The sequence below is a fragment of the Equus caballus genome, chromosome X (assembly GCF_041296265.1).
Source record: "Equus caballus isolate H_3958 breed thoroughbred chromosome X, TB-T2T, whole genome shotgun sequence".
Taxonomy (NCBI): Eukaryota; Metazoa; Chordata; class Mammalia; order Perissodactyla; family Equidae; genus Equus; species Equus caballus.
The window spans coordinates 104,478,683-104,496,099 of record NC_091715.1 but is presented as its reverse complement, the minus strand read 5'-3'; the positions used below and the strand labels follow the sequence as shown (position 1 = coordinate 104,496,099).

Genomic DNA, 17,417 nt, shown 5'->3' with positions numbered 1-17,417 from the left:
GAAAAGCTGAAATTAAGATAAAAGTAGGGACCTCAACAGTGGCATAAATTAACTTTTTCTTTGGTGACTAGGAATCAGAATATAAGGATTATTGATCAATTGAAGTGCAGTACAATCATTTCCCAGTCTCTTTCCATTCTGTCACTCCTTTTGGCTGCTATTGGGTTTGCCTTCTACAACCTTCTCCTTATAATTTGTTGCGTAAAAATATACTTGTATCTGAGAAATCTAAAACCAAATGTATAAGGGTTATGTGCAAAATAAGCCTGATTAGATTCTAATCCACTGCTAAAAGGTCTCTCCCACAGAGTAAAGTACATGAATTTTAGGGCATGGACTTTGTGACAGATTTTTCAGTGGCTTTTCAGTTACTTACAATTTCTCCTCTGGGCTGCAGACAGGAGGGTTGACCAGAAACTTGACCCAACTATATGGGCATGCTGCTGCCATTTGTAAACATAGTGTGTAGTCTTGTGACAGACTATTCTGCACATTTGAATGTGAGATCTAAATGTCCTTCATGTATTTTAACACAGTGTCTTAAAATTGTATTTCTATCTTTATGGCTTTTTGACACAAAAGATGCTTTCTTGAAGTTAATTTTCACTTATTTCAAGAACAACTATTACCTCATGCTTCTTCCACAAATATTCAGTGAAAAGCATTCTCAATAAATGAAAAAAAATCTTTACTCTGGTTGTATTTGTTTAGCAGGAAAAGTGGGACTATCTTAAGGTCATGCTAGGGACATGGTAGGCAAGAATAAATATAATTAAAAATTGATACAGAATTTGATACCAGTAATTTACGTTCTATATCAATGAGGTCATCTGCTGTTACATAGTACTGACATTATTCATATGGTATTATTTAAAAACCAACTGACAATATTATTTTAAACATTAAAGGATGCAACATATTGTTCCCTGTGTACCTGTGAAACAATATGTATGGTTAGTTTCAAATAAATTATGCCATTCTGCACCCTGGAATAGAAAGCGAGGGACTTTCTGATCTTCTGATTTCCAATTCTGAATTTGACTTAGATATTACTGGAGCATCATTTCTTATTGATATCAGTTCTTTAAATATTTGAGGGAAAATTCAAGAGAAGCAATTTGTCCGTAAGTGATTTAAAAGTTCCTTGATATTCTTTCGAAAATATGGCTCTGTGATGTGGAAGAATCATCTTCATGTTTAATCCCTTTCCATGGAACAGAAACCTGCACATGGTAAATACTCAATTCAATTGTTGAAATAAATGTAATAGCTGTATTTAATAGAGGATAAAGCAGTGACCAATGTAAACTTCTCACTATAATTGAAAAGTTGCTTTTATCTACATGATTTCAGAGAAGCAGTTATGTGCATCTTTCTCTTGCTCCACTTCCCATCCCAAACAAATTTTCAAATTTTGACTGGTTTTTCAGGCAGGGAAGACACAGCCTAAATAAGTAGAGGATATTATTAGTGACATGAAAGAAAACACAGTTATCCTGAGGGATTTTTCTCCATTAAGATATTTTGGGTCTCATTTAAAGTATTGTAAGAATAAACTTACCTAGTTTCACTTCAGCATTATGAGTCAGTAGCACATTCTGACCTTTGATGTCCCGATGAATTACACGGTGTGCATGAAGATGAGCTAAGCCCTGCATACATATATACATATTTATTTATTATTTTTAAAAAGCCACATCAGTATATATTTTTCCTCTTTTTCTGGTACTTTTCTTAGTATTTTTGGAAAAACTTTTGGTAAGAAAAATAACCCAGATTTGCATTTTTCAGACAAAATTCTTTCTTTAGGCTGGAATTACTACAACCAGTTCCCAGAAATACTATTTTTGGCTATAAGGAAAGGAAAATAAATCAGGACACTCATGAAAGAAAAAGAACACCAAAAAGTAATGTTTGTATACATTGGGCCATTTACCTTCCTTTTTAGCCTCCATATTTCCAACTAATCATAAGAGTAAAAACCTGGACATCTTAAATATCATAGCTCAGCCACTGGTTTGCTCTATTCCTCATCCAACCATTTGTTTATTCCAAAATATTTTCTAGTCAACCTTGTAGGCTGAGAATTTGGGGGAATATGGAAATTCATTTTAAAGCATTTGCAATTTGTATTGGCTTACCATGCTGGCTCCAGCCCATTCACCACTAAAACTAACCCGTGACCTGGCTAACCCGTGACCTGGCTTCAGTGAGATTACTCCAGATACTAACTGGGGATTAATAATGGAAGTAACAGTAAAAACAGCTAATATTTATTGAGTCTTTTTTCTTTGCCAAGGACTGTGCTAAGTGCCTTATATGGAGTAAATTATTAAATTCTCAAAGCAACCCTTTGAGGAGGGTGCTAAAATCACCCTATATTACAGATGAGGAAAGTGACATTTGGAGAAACTAAGTAACTGACTCAAGAGCACACAGATAATACATGATGAACCAGAATTTAAACTCAGCCCAGAGTTTGAACTCTTAACTAGTTACACTATTACCACATGTGAATCCAATTAAGATGGGAAGGACATTCCAACATTGTATCAGTGGTGCTGTTCAGTTCTGTTAATATCCTTCTTGGGTGACCCTAAGCACTTAAGACACAAAGAAAAATTTGAGTTTGGTAGATCCACAAGATTGTCGCTCATCAAATTTGATGTTCGAAATAAAGAAAGTTTTAAAAATAGGGCATTATTCAAAGAGGATATCTGTCTGTAAAATGGTTGTGGATGGTTTGGGGCCATTCTGTAAAACACTGACTACTGCCTCACTTTTATCTTAATCTCTAATGACAGTGCTATGCTTTTTTTTAAAAAAAAGAACTCTAAAAATCATAATAACATAATAAATATTCCAAGTGGTTATTTGATGATCTATTGAACACAATAGTCTGACCTTGACAGAGCTATTAAAGGTCATGATTTGGAAAGACTTGGCTACACATCTTGCAGACTATCTTAAAGTTTAAGGACATCACCTGCAAATTTGCTTTCCCAAAAGCCTTTTGGTCCTTTTTCAGTGTCCCGATCCAGGGGTTATGTTTAGAAGTCTTAAACCAGCTTATACCAGCAGGGATAAGGTACACTGTATATATTACTCTCAGGTTTTTTCAAGGCCAGGGGAGAATGACTAAATGAAGACTCACCTGAAGGATTTCTCGGCAGATATAAGCAATCCAATCTTCTTTCAAACTCTGGTTTCTGGTCATTCTCACTACATCAGTGACTGAGCCTGCTGCACATAACTCCATCACCATCTGCAGGAAAGCCATCAAAGTATGAAGAATCAGAAAGTAATTCTCTGAACATATCTGGAGAGTTTTAGTTCATATGGCTTATATTTACATGCACTGTTTAGAGATTAACACACTGTCAAAACAGGCTCAATTGTCTGATGGAAGACTCCAAAGGCTAGTGGAACTGGAAAGAGTTGGAAAAAAATTCAAAGATCCATGGAGGGAGGGAAGGTAGGTACCACACCAGGGATATTTAACCAGGAGGTGAGACTTGAGCTAAGCCTTGGGGGATAGGTAGTATTTGGATATGTTGAGAAGGAAGAACAGTTTGTTGAAAACGGAATGAGTACATGCCTTTAAAAAGAAGCCTGTGTGGGGGACAAGCCCGAGTGACCACTGGAGTAGAACAGAAAAAACAGTCGAAGGAACAATTTGATTGCAGGTGGAGAAGCAGGATATGAAGGATCTCAAAAGAATTTACACTTCACCATTAAGGCTAGATTTGCTTTTTTATTGTTGTTTTGTTTTTATTTTCAAATTCTAGATTATTTTTTCCCCAAGACACTGGCAAACTACAACTCCAAAAGGGAAAGCATCACTTGCAATCCTGTGGGGCACTTTTCTTTTCCAAATAATTTTACTTCTAAGGAAAGTCTATTTGAAGATTAGTATATTTGATAGTATCTCATTCAGACTTTGCTTTATTAATAAAGTCAATTTCTTAGAAAATTTATTTTTGTCACCAATGAATCAGGTCTCCAACTAATAAATTTCCTTTCATATATTAGCTAACTAGAGGAGTGACCAATGTGAAGGAGTATATATCTATTATAATCAACCTAGCAAACTTTCATTAAGCACAGGTTCACGCATTAGTGTTCATGTCCAAACTGCTTTATCAAAAGAACAAAACGTCTTTTTTTTTAACGGTAGGGTAGTTAATTATTGCCATAGATGAAGGGAAGCAAAATGATAAACCCCAAATCATGAATATTCAAAAAGTCTACCTTATTTCCTTTGGAATACTAAAATTTCCTTTTCAGAAAATTACTCCCTTAATTTATATTTGTTCACAACTGATATTAGTGCATGTCTTTCACTTGACTACACCCTCATGAAAAAGAAGAGAAGAAATAGCCTATCAAAACCAATAATACAGATAAACCACAAAAGGTTAATTTTCATGTTCACTATATTGAATGGGCACAACATGTACACTGTGGTAATGGAAGAAAAAGGGCACAATTTGAACCACGACAAGCATCAATTAAAACCATTCCCTAAGATGCACCCTGGAAAATCTTGTTAATATGACTTGAGTCAGAAGAGCTCTACTGTGAAAGGAATGTAAGGCACTCTCAATCATTTTCTCAATCATTTCTTTGTAAACACAGTACCTGGCACGTACACTTTATAAATGGTAATTATTTAGTCATTTACTTACTTCCTATTCTGGTCTTCATGGGCAAGGAAGTGTGACTGGTCCCACGAAAACTCTTACCTCCACAAATAATTTATGCATGAGGTGCCTATTCATCCTTCAGATCTCAGTTCAAAGAAAAGCTTCTCAAGAATAGTTTCTCATTCCCCAATTTAATTTAGCTTCCTTTGTTGTTTGCCCATACGAAAGCATGTCATTTCCCTTCTGAGTAATTATACATTCATTTGTGTGATTATATGATTGATATTGGTCTTTGAATATAGACTGTAAGCTCCAATGGGCTAGGTCCATATCTATTCAGCTTATCATTGTACCCCCAGCATTAAGCAGAAGGCCTGGAAAACAGATGAATGAATATATGTTGAGTGACTGAACAAATTTAGTACTAATAAATATATCCAATTAGGAGACTGCCATACTGTCAAGAGGAAAAAACTTGTAGGTAAAAATATAGTAAAGACAAATATTGTATACCGAAAAAATAAACAAAAAACCAGTAGCCACTAAAGCTGTGCAACAATAGTTAATAAAATCTCAACTGGAATTGTCAGAGAAGAGGAGATTTAGTTAACTAGTCATTTGGGAGAAAATAGAGTTAAATTGAAGATCTCTAAATTTGGTGGTTCTCAAAGTATGGCACCCAGACCAGTAGCATCAACATCATCTATGAACTTGTTAGAAAGTGCAAATTCATGGACCTAGACTCCAGACCAATTGAATCAGTAACTCTGTGGGTGGGGCTCAGTAATCTGTGTTTTTGATCAGGCTCTCCGGGAGATTCTGATGCATGCTAAAGTTTGAGGACCACTGTTTCAATTGAATCCCTTGTTGAAAACCTTCCACTAGTGTCCACTGTCTTGCTTCCTAAAATCCATTATATAAAATGTAACAGAATCTTTCCTTGGCACTTGGAGATCCTGAAAAGTCTCAATCATTATTTTGAAAAAAATACTATTCTTGACTTGGACTAGAAATGGAAATGTAGTAACTGCACACTAACCTCAGTTTATGTTCTAAATATTCCTTTTTAAATAAAGATATTGTTGACCAAAACTCATTTTTTGTGATTTGACTATGTCTCCTATAGTGGAAGGCAGCAACAATTCTGGTAACTGTATCATGGGTTTCAGTTAGCCTCTAAAATTTACATCTCATTAATCTATAATTTGTCATATTATAGGCATGAAGACTAAGAAAAGGATAAGGAAACTAATCATTTAGAAAAGAGTTTCTAAGATTTATGTTTAAACATATGTGCATATACTTAGCAAACACTTAAAATGCACCCAAATGATCATGTCAAAAGCTAATTAGAACTGATACTTATCCATCAGGTGGTCTCCTTGCCATACCTCTAAGTACCAGCAAATGTAGTAATTACATAATGTTAAAAGCAGAAAAACTATATTTGAAAACGAATACGTTAGGTATTTTCAGTGCTCATTTGAGTCCTCCCCCATCATACCCCCAAGACCCTTGCCAGGCACATAAGTTATTTTTCCATATTTTATCACTCTCATCTCCAGGAATCAGAGCACATTTTATCATACTGTTTTGAGCAGTTGAGTGCTTAAGTTTTCCTGTAGGTACACAGAAGTGACATCTCAGCTTATGAAAGTGTATGTCCTCAAGTGAGATTTAGTTTTAAGGAATAAGAAGGTAATTAAATACAGACCCAAAGTTGGTGCCTCTGGCCAGGGGGGCTCAGCTTGAAAAATGCACCATAGAAGGACACAATGTTTTTGTGAAAAGAGTACTTCTTCAAAAGGTTGAGTTCAGTCCTGAGATCCTCTTCCTCATCCTGTAGAATAAGAACAGATAGTAAAGCTCCTAAGCTATGTCATTCAATGACTCTGGGACCCCAAACTATAGTAAATCAAAGAAGGAGAATCCCATAGCAACCTATTACATCCTACAGCAATTTATAATAATTACAACTAGAAGTGTGAGACAATGGAGATCTCTGGTTACCTGGGAATTTAGGAGATAATAAAGGTTAATTGAAGATCTTTTAATTTAGTGGTTCCCAAGGTATGATCCCCGGACTTGCAGCAATGGCCACCGGATAAAGTTTTCATTGAATGGAATCACTACATTATTGTTCGTTTTGTAACAGTTTTATTGACATATAATTTACATACCATACAATTCACCCATTTAAAGTGTAAAATTCAATAGTTTTTAGTATATTTACAGAGTTATGCAACCGTCACCACAATCAATTTTAGAACATTTTTATCACCCCAAAAGGAAACCCCATTCTCTTTAGCCTTCACTCCCAAATTCTGCCACACACACATTCCAGCTCTAAGCAATCATTAATATATCTTCGATCTCTATAGATTTTTCTACCCTGGACATTTTATGTAAATGAAAATAATATAGTATGTGCACTTTTGTGACTAGCTTTTTTCCTAAGGTTCATCCGTGTTGCAGCCAATATCAGTATTACATTCCTTTCCATTTACCTTTCATCAATTGATGGACATTTGAGTTATTTCCATCTTTTGGCTATTATGAATAATGCTGCTATGAGCATTCATATCAAGTTTTTGTGTGGGTATATATTCTCATTTCTCTCTGCTATATACCCAGAAGTGAAATTGTTAGGTCAAATGGTATCTCTATGTTTAACATTTTGATAAAAATACCAAACTGTTTTCCACAGTGGCTGTACCGTTTTACATTCCCAACAGCAATTATGGTTCCAATTTCTTCATATGCTCATCAACACTTATTTTCTGTTTTCTTATTATAACCATCTTAGTGGGTACAAAGTGGTATCTCATTGTGGTTTTGATTTGCAATTCCCTCATGACTGATTATGTGAAGACTCTTTTCACGTGTTTATTGGCCCTTTGTATATGATCTTCAGAGAAATGTCTAATCAAAAATCTTTGCCCCAGTTTTTTACCTTGATTATTTGTCTTTTTATTATCGAATTGTAAGATTTACATATTCTAGATACCAGTACTTTATAAGGTATATGATTTGCAAGTATTTTCTGCCATTCTCTGGGTTGTCTTTTCACTTTCTTAGTAGTATCCTTCAAGGCACAAAATTTTTGATTTTGATGAAGTCCTATTTATCAATTTTTTGTTTTGTTATTTGTACTTTTGGTGTTATATCTAAGGATCCATATCCAAGGTCAGGAAAAGTTACCCCAATGTTTTCTTCTAAGCATTTTATATTTTTACCTCTTACATTTAGGTCTTTGATCCATTTTGAGTTAATTTTCATATAAAGTAGGGGTCCAACTTCATTCTTTTACATGTGGACATCCAGTTGCCTCAGCAGTGTTTGTTGGAAAGACTATTCTTTCTCCATGAATTGTTTTTGCACCCTTGTCAAAAATCAGTTGACCATAGGTATATGAAAATAGTTCTATTCCCCTGATCTATATGTTTATCCTTATGCCTGTACCACCCTGCCTTGATTAATTTGTGACTCATTGCATTTTTAAGATACTGGTTTAATCTGTGCTGATGTTTTTAAAAGATATGCTTAAAGTCATTTATTTTCCTAATCACTACAGTGGTACATATGTGTAAAATGTATATGAAGTCAAATATGAAAGTGGTCTATTCTCACTGAACATTTCCTCCTATCAATGGTAACAGTTGAGTATATATTTCTCCAGATATTTTTCTATGCTAATGTAGTAGCTAAAGATGACAGAGATAAATTGGTAGAGATATGATCAACAGATTATATATATGTGTATATATATATTAGGTATTTATTTTTTAATATAAGCAAGCTCATAGTGTTCTCATTCTTCTGTCACTTGCAAGTTTTATTTGCTATCTGAAGAGCATCGATAAACATAAATGCACTTCCTTTTTATGGATGCACAGAATTTCAAAGAATGGAAATATGGGGCTGCCACTCAGGAGACAGGTCAGGGATAGAGATATGGCTTTTGATGATTATTTATATAGTAATAATTGAAGCCATCTTTTTGGATGGGATCACCATGGTAAAGTACATAATTTCAAGAGATATTTCTAGCAGAAGACAGTATGCTGTCATCAGAAAAGAGCATCTACACTGGGAATTAGGACACCTGGGTTTTAGCACTGATAACCAAGAGGTGGAATTCACTTCATCTTCCCAAGGCTCAATTTATCCTCAGAAATCTGATGGAAGATGGCAGCCACTACCTATCTCCATGGAACATTAGTGGAATCAAACAACTAATATACTTAAAGTTCTCTGAAATCCTTTGATGAACAATGCTACACATGCAAGGTATTATCATACAGTATTTCATTACTTGAACTTCTCATTTGAATTAGAGTGTTATCAGAGCTATATACTTCTCTCTACTTTTTATTCTAATCTACAAACATCAGCAAACTTTATTTCTAGCACATTTGTTATAGTGGAGTGAATTGGAAAGCAATTCTCTCTCCCTAAGATTCAGCTATATCTGCTTGTACCATGACAACCAAGTAGTTTCCAAAATCCCTCTGTAACTCTTCCTAACCATCAAAAAAAAAGCTCTTCAGTTCTTAATAATTTGAAAATCATCACACTTTTTGTCTACATAGGTGCAATGCACTGGAGAAAAATATCTTAAAATATTAACTTACAAAAAGATAGCTTAAATTGTGAGGAATTTCCAATGAATATATCATTGGTTTATGCATTAGGTATTATAGTCTTAACTTAAAGGAACCTACATACAGGGAAATAAGATTCACACACATGAATGACATAACTGTTGATAAATACAAGATAGTGCATAATGAAGTTGAGAGTAATGTGAAATGACTTGGGAATTGATCCTGCACTTGACAAATGGATTCACCACCAGGGTCCTTTAAATTCCTGCTAGCTCTAAATTTCACTTGATTGTAAATAAAAAAGCTCTCTTATTGCATCTATAAAAGATCAATTTATATAACCTTTTCAGGAATACTGTTATTGTACAAAGTGAAATATATTTGTGATATGTAGAGGAAAGAAGACTTTTTAATTAAAGATACAGCTAAACTCCTGTTCTGAAATTCGGTGAAAAAGGATGCCTTTGACTTGTTTTGGGAAATAAATTAGAAAAGGGCCAACTGGCATGAAAAGCAATTAAGGAGTTACCCTCTAATTATCTTTAGTCCTCCCCAGCATTTCCTTCAATTATCTTGACTTGATGACCTAGGGGTAGCAGAAAATATACCTTCTAGCTGAAATGAATCAGTAACTGAATATATCTGGTCAGTTATCATTTTCCTTCTAGCTTATTCTCTAAGACCCAGTAGAAAAGATGGGCAATTACTTTTTATATTTAGATATATTGTGTCTGGGCTTTAAAATAGTTATGAAATAAATAAGTCAATGTACTAGGTTCTGTAAAGTCCCCAAATATCCACAGTATATCTTGTAAAATAAAGTTTGAAATCTCAGAGAAATGGCTGGCAGCTGCAAAAAATTCTTTAGCATTTTCCTAGGATTTTCCAGTGGATTTACCCATAAACATTCAACTACTAGCAAATAAATCTAGACACCTATTTGTCTTTGGGGGAAGGGCATAGAGCCTGATTTCTCTAGTTGGAAACCCCAGTGACAGGTTCTCTCTTTGTATTCATTGTGTAATAAAGACATGAATTAATAAAACAATCAACTTGTAGCATGAGAATTACATGGCAGTTCAGGTTCTGGTCTCATCCCAGCCTCCCAAGGAAGTTCAGTTAGTAAGTTCTCTTTGAATTTCCTTAACCCGTTTTCTACACAGCTAAAAGTTGATCCTTGAAGCCTTTCATTCTTGCCATGTAGGACCCTTAAACTTTATGCTTCCCCTGTTATGTGACTCTCCTTTGAAATAGTAACAATATCCCCCATCACATAGAAATAAACCTCAGGAACTAGCAATTCTATATGTACATGGACACTTTTAGTTCCTAGTAGGGTACCCAGGCTTTGCTGAGAGAAATACAAACTCATAAAGAGTGCAGTAAATAGGAATGAGATGATGATGTGAGAATAAGAACACAAGGAACAGGTTAAAGAAAAGCAGAGGCCAGACTGAGTCCTTTAACTTGTTTGGTAATTTAATATCAAGGAGCTTCCTTTTCTTTCTGGGTTGGAAAGCTCATGTTCCCAAGCAAGAATAGGAGAACCTCTGGCCTCCAGGCAGCTGTGTAGTTGCATTTGACCATACTTTTAACCCTGTTTAGTGGTAGGCCAAATATTCTGGTGCCATTTTGCCTGTGAGGAACCTGAGGCCTAGAGAAACAAGGCGCCTTTCCCAAGTACTTCTTGGCTATTTAGTGGTAGACTTGGGACTTAAACTCATGTTTCTGAACTTCCACATTGTTGCTATTTCCATAAACCCCTAACTCAAAGAGATGTGCATGCAAGTCACAAGTATCTTATCCCAAAGGATTCAAGATGATTTAGAGATGTTAACTGGCTGATCAGCTAGCACTTACCTTTCTTACTAAAAAATATAATCAGAGAATGTGAAGTTCCCAACCAGAAACATTTTTAAGAGTGGGTTTCCCACATAAATGTAAACTCCCCCAAAACCAATAAACCAAAATCAGATATGTTTGGAAAGCATTAGTGTGTTTGCCATTCTCAATTAACAGGAAGTTGAGCTTGTGAGAAACACATAAGTACATTACATCCATCAGGCCAAGTGGGTAATTTAAAACTCTCACACATATCCTAGTAATATGATGCTATAGCATTTCCTGGCTCAGGGCCAGTTGATCCCAGAGTGGCCTGAATATCCTGCTTTTTGTCAAGAAGAGGCAGCTCAAGGATGCTTAAACTTCCTTTGTAATATCACCCAATTCTAGAATCAAAATCTTTTTCCCCACGGAAAGAATACCAGAGAGGGTTTGGGACAGATCTTTAAAGGGGTTTCTTAAGACAAATGTTTGATGAAACTAGAATTGGTCAAACAATTATATTTTTCATACCTTTACCTTTTACAGCTTCTTCATCTACCAAGGCATGTTATTAATCAGTACTATCTGTTTCATTTAGATATGCTTTGTCTCCTGAGATACATTGTAAACAAAAAAGGAGTCTAGTACCTACTAGACGAATAATGAAGCTGTTTACCAATACCTTTCTAATATAACTAGAAAGTCTTTCTGAATATGATTGTGTTAATGGAAAAGGTTATTTTTAATCTGCCTGACAGTATATTTATTAAGACACAAAAGGTTGAAAATATCTGAATACCAGATAGTTGACTGCGAGGGAAAAAAGTAAGAAAAAAAGATATCAATAAATTATATTGATAAGAGTAGGAATTTTGCTTTTAGGCCCACAGAATACTTTGATAGATCACCAACATCTAGGTCATCAACATCTACTGTTAAAGAATTTCTTCTGTCAGATCTTGTTCTAGAGCCAGCAAATTATTGGTGTCATAGAGATTGCTTTGTAAGGCAGTTAAAAGGTTTCAAGTATAAGGCATCTTCACGCTCCTTCGTGCATTCAAGTACTGTACAAGATGTCTGAAGACTTTTAAGCTGAGTAGCCTGCTGGTTTTCTGTCCACTATTGTTCTTACAATAAAAAATGATAGTCCTGATTTGGCTCATGTACAATGGCAATGTTTCTTAGAATCATAATGGGGGAAAAGTCAGTCACTCCAGAATACCATGTAAAAGGTATAAAAAGGACCTTTCCAAAGCCAATTTTAGGCAAAATTTGCTCTTGGTCCCATCATCTCTTGTTGCTACTCAAAGGCCCTATGCTCTTTGGATTTACTCAATCCTTAACCTGCTGTCAACACTTAGCTGTTCAGGGAATCATTTCTTCTAGTGCTTTCTGTCAGATGCTAGTGTCCAAATATGATGATTGAATCTATGTGAATATGTTAAAAAATACAAATATGTTATCACGTCCAGGCAGGAAGATTTTAGTGGTGGCCTTCTAATGATAACAATACAACACAAAGGAATTAGTTTAAAGTTGAAAATTAAAGGAAAGGCTACCTGGAAGTAATGAGGACTTTGGGTACTCACACTATATCTCCAACCGACCGACTTTTGATATTTATTCACTCTCACTCGCCTTCCTATTTCAGGTAAAGGAGTCTGCAAAACCAAGAACAAAATGTTATTAGAATCACTGATTCACTCTAAAAATGATTTATTTTTAAGTACTTTGTGCTCTTTAAACACTAAATAGAAGAATAACAAAATACTACTCTCTCAATTTTAACTAATAGTTTTAATTAAAAATAAGATTCTTATGTATACAGAAACTTGGCACCAAATTCATAGTAACAGATTTAACTGCCATATTAATAGGAAAATTACAATCTGATGTTAGTAAATTGCTACTTCCCCTTACAAAACAAGGTGATTGACACTAACTATCTATGGACTGAATATTTTAATATTTCAAAAGTTAGAGTATCTAAAATGTAGATCCTAGACCCAAATGTGGGTCAAAGTCTCTCAAGTTAAAACAGGGAAATAAGTATTTTAGAGAGTATCACTCAAAAAGTACTAGGTTGATTATTTGGAAGCCATGGTTTGTAGGGCAAAATAAATCCACTAAACCTCAAAATCCCTTCAAACTCAAGTTGGTTTGCAACATTTGACATTTACTGGTAAAAAAAAAAGAAAACCTTGCAACTCTTTAAATAGTCTCAGCAATTCATTCCCAGCACAAATTGGAGAAGAACAGTTTATGCCATTGACAACAGTTCAGTGAACACGTATAGCTTTTCAAATGTAATATTTGAGAACTTTCCTTTAGGGTATAGTGGTGACAATTTTTTGAACTTTGCTATGTTCACGCTAGTATTATCTTGAGAAAGTGAGACACTCATGCTTAAAGAAAGAGGACAGAAATCAGTGCTTAGCAAATTCTATGACAATATATTATGAACTGTGACACAATTATATGAATGTTAGCAGGGACAGTGCCAATTAAGCTGTCTCTCTTGCTCAGATATTTCTGTCAGAAAATATATGAAAAATGTGCATCTCTGACAAGTTCTTTCCTTCTACCTGTCATTGACAATCTACTGACCTAAATTCTCAAAAGGAATGGTCAGAGAGGGAAAAGAATATGATGGAACACAGAAGGATTAACACAATATTAGAGGAAATCTCCTCTTTGCTATCCCTGGAAACACATAATCAACTAGAAATAGGCAGGAATATAGATATTTTCTTCTTTCTTATAGAATACCAAAATATGTAGAACTTTTGCTGTGAGTGAAGCATTTTTATATGTAAATATAATAAATGAATAATAAACATAATATACTAATGGATGGAAATAGTAAATGATAAATATAAGTACAGATTAACATAATTAGATTATATACAATAACGACTTTAGAAAACGAATACAATATTTTTTGAGCTGTTTATCCCAAGGCCATGATCCATTAAGGGAGTAGAATATGGACAGGATATAATATTACCTTACGAGCATTCATCACTTTAACAGCTGTAAATGCACCAGTCTTTTCATGGAGTCCCTGAAACACAAGATAGTAATAAACATCAAATACTGGCTATATAATCCTGCAATCAAGAGGCAAACAAACTAAAAAATATTAAAATTAAATGAGGTCAAACAATGTAGTCTATTATGAAATATGAAATATTATATAGAGATGAAATAAAAGGTATTACATAGAGAACAGAAATATTCAATTATGAACATTTTAAAGAAACCCCAAGCATCTCACTTGAAAAATCAAGTAAGTTTATGGGAGTAGTTTTGCTTTTTATGTTTGAATTAAATAGTGGACATGATTGGTCATTTGAAGGCACTGCTTTCTTAGTATCTTTAGTCTAGGTTTATATGGCACCAAAGTATCCAGATGAAAAGTAAATATTTCAGATTGGAGATGGGGATAAAGGAGATGTTCTACCGAACATTTTTTCAACTGATTATGTGGTACTATGCAGGCATATCTTTCAATTAGACTCCTCTTCATGCACTAAACAACTTTTTCCATAATGATCACAGGTAAGATTGATACATAATTAATTCAATGGCCTTTAAACCATTTAGTATACCCTCAATCATACGAACCAAGGATATTTATGAAAGGAAGAAATTCTGAAAGATTCTTTCTTATTAAAATTTTATGAGTTCTAAGAACTTAGTCTTATCTTAAATTCAAGTATGACTTACAGATTTATAATTTTCAAAAATGAACCTAGAGGTTTGGAATCAGAGTTCTGATTTTGTGGCTGGTGCTTTTTAAAATATTTCAAGCTGCAGTCACAGAAAAATTTCAGTCTGGTATTGATACATGTAAGCCTTCAACTTAAAACAGAATGCCTCATCTGACAGTTCTCTGGAAGAAGATTTGATTCTTGGGCTGTACTGGGTCAGATAGTAACTCCCCAAAATCCAGGTTCACCCATAACCTCAGAATGTGACCTTCTTTGAAAATAAGGTCTTTGCAGATGTAATCAAGTTAAATGAAGTCATACTGCATTATGGTGGCCAACAGTTGGTGTCTTTATAAGAGAAAGGGGAGATTTGGACACAGAGACACAGGTACACAAAGGGAAGATGGGACGCGTGAAAACAGGAAGAAATCTGAGTGATGCAGCTACTGGCTGAGGGATGCTAAGGATTGCTGGCAGCCACTAGAAACTAAGAAGAGGGAAGAATTCTTCCCTAGGGTATTCTGAGGAAGAATGGCCCTGTAGACTTCTAGCCTTGAGAACTGTGAGAGAATAAATTTCTGTTGTTTTAAGCCACCTAATTTCTGGATTTGTTACCGCAGCAGTAGGAAATGAATATAGGGGCATTCAAACCAAAGGACTGTCACTAATCACAGTTCTCATGTGAAAGACAGCAACATTTTTTTTTGCTTATAGAATGATCAAATGAGGCGAGGTGTGTCTGGATAGTGTTGTTAATATCTCAGGTAACCTATCTGGTGAGTAAATATGCAAAAGATTGAGATTTCTTGATTTCAGGAAAGTGATCCTTAAATACATTGCTTGTCTATTGTCAAATCTCTTTTATAAATTATACACTTTGAAGTAATGAATACTGTATTTAGATGATTCCTAGAAGTTTTCTCATCAAAATAAAGCCAACTCAACAGAAAAACTCAAAAGGAAAAGAAGCCCACTCTACCATTACCATCAATGTTACATGCTACATATAAGTGTCAACACTTCTCCATTTTTTCCCCATTGATAAAACTGACGGGATTTAATCCCACACATTTAAGGTTACTTCAATCCAATTGAGCAAGCCACTCTTTGTAAATGGGGCCATGAGTCAGAAATGGATCAGAAGGCTTTCCAGGAAATACAGCAACTCTAGAAACATTGGCAACTTGAATTAACTCCAGTTCTTGCTTAAAAATTAAGCATTAAACAACTATACTGGTTAGATGGTTGTAGCACTGATGGGAGGTGGCATGGATTGCTGGTTTCAGTTTATGGAGTCTGGCCTGAGTCAACTTAAGGTAGTTTGTGTTGGATTGTGTCCTTCAAATAGATATGCTGAAGTTCTAACAACTAGTACCTGTGAATGTGACCTTTTTTGGAAACAGAGTATTTGCAAATGTAATAAAGATAAGATGAAGTCATAGTGGATTACGGTGGCCCTAAAACCAATGACTAGTGTCCCGGTAAGAAGAGAGAAATTTAGACACAGATATCCAGGGAGAAGGCTATGTGATGACAGAGGCAGAGATTGGACTGATCTTTCTACAAGTCAAGGAACAACAAGGATTGCCAGCAATCACTCAAAGCTAGAAGAGGCAAGAAAGGCTTCTGCCCTAGAGCCTTGAGAGGGAGAATGACTCTGCAGAAACCTTGATTTCGGAATTCTAGCTTCCAGAATTGTGAGGGAATCAGTTTCTTTTCTTTTAAGCCATCCAGTTTGTGGTAATTTGTTAAGGCGGCCCCAGGAAACAACTACACAAAGCTAGAAGGATAGAAATTCAGCAAGGGGATGGACCGGACTTGGGATAGGGTTCAGAAACTACTGTTCAAGGTACAAGGAGATGTCTAGAATCAGATGAGGAGTTTTGGGTGGAGCACGACTGCTACCAAAGACTAGAATTTTTAAAGGAAAGAAAAACGTGTAGGTTATTGACTAATCAGAGAAAAATAGTTAATATTTTGGATATTAACCCCTAATCAGATAAATGGCTTGCAAATATTTTCTCCCATTCCATAAGTTGCCTTTTGATTTTGCTGATGGTTTCTTTTACCGTGTAGAAGATTATGATTTGATGTAGTCCCATTTATTTATTTTTGCTTTTGTTGCTTATGCTTTTGGTGTCATATCCAAAATATCACTGCCAAGACCAATGTCAAGAAGTTTTTTCTATGTTCCCTTCTAGGAATTTTATACTTTCAGGTTAAGTTTTTAATCCATTTTGAGTTAATTTTTGTGAGTAGTGTAAGATAGAGGTCCAATTTCATTCTGTTGAAGCTGGATATGTGAATACGTTGGAGACTCCTACATTTATTTACATTTCTGGGAGAAAATATATATTAATATTTTTATTCATTTAGCCCTTATCATGACTTAGAAAGTGTTGTTTTCCTAATTATTCATATAAACACTTTCTGGTCAAATTTTTCTCACATCTGTATGCCCAAATACATCAATGTTGGAAACTGATTCTCACACACACTCTAAAGGAGTTAAAATGTTTCCTTCCTTGATTCTAAGAGGTTATTTATGGGCCTAACTACTATTCTGTGCAACACAGATATTTGGCATGTTAGCAAAGATATTGGCCGTGCATTGTCTTATTTGATTG

The 17,417-nt window shown here is 34.9% G+C and overlaps 1 protein-coding gene across 7 annotated transcripts in view; it reads right to left on the bottom strand.

The window, feature by feature from the left end:
* The window catches only part of NRK (Nik related kinase), a 123,730-nt gene that overhangs the window by 49,913 nt on the left and 56,400 nt on the right, over positions 1 to 17,417 (bottom strand). For 6 of the 7 annotated variants that reach the window (XM_070258396.1, XM_014729062.3, XM_070258393.1 and 3 more), the window contains exons 3-7: positions 14,085 to 14,141; positions 12,667 to 12,738; positions 6,361 to 6,486; positions 3,155 to 3,265; positions 1,562 to 1,652 (exon numbers count right to left, since the gene is read on the bottom strand). In XM_070258396.1, the coding sequence (XP_070114497.1) occupies positions 1,562 to 1,652; positions 3,155 to 3,265; positions 6,361 to 6,486; positions 12,667 to 12,738; positions 14,085 to 14,141 (457 nt within the window). Of the gene's footprint in view, positions 1 to 1,561; positions 1,653 to 3,154; positions 3,266 to 3,353; positions 3,481 to 6,360; positions 6,487 to 12,666; positions 12,739 to 14,084; positions 14,142 to 17,417 lie in introns of those variants that run through there. The other variant, XM_070258399.1, reaches the window with a different exon arrangement.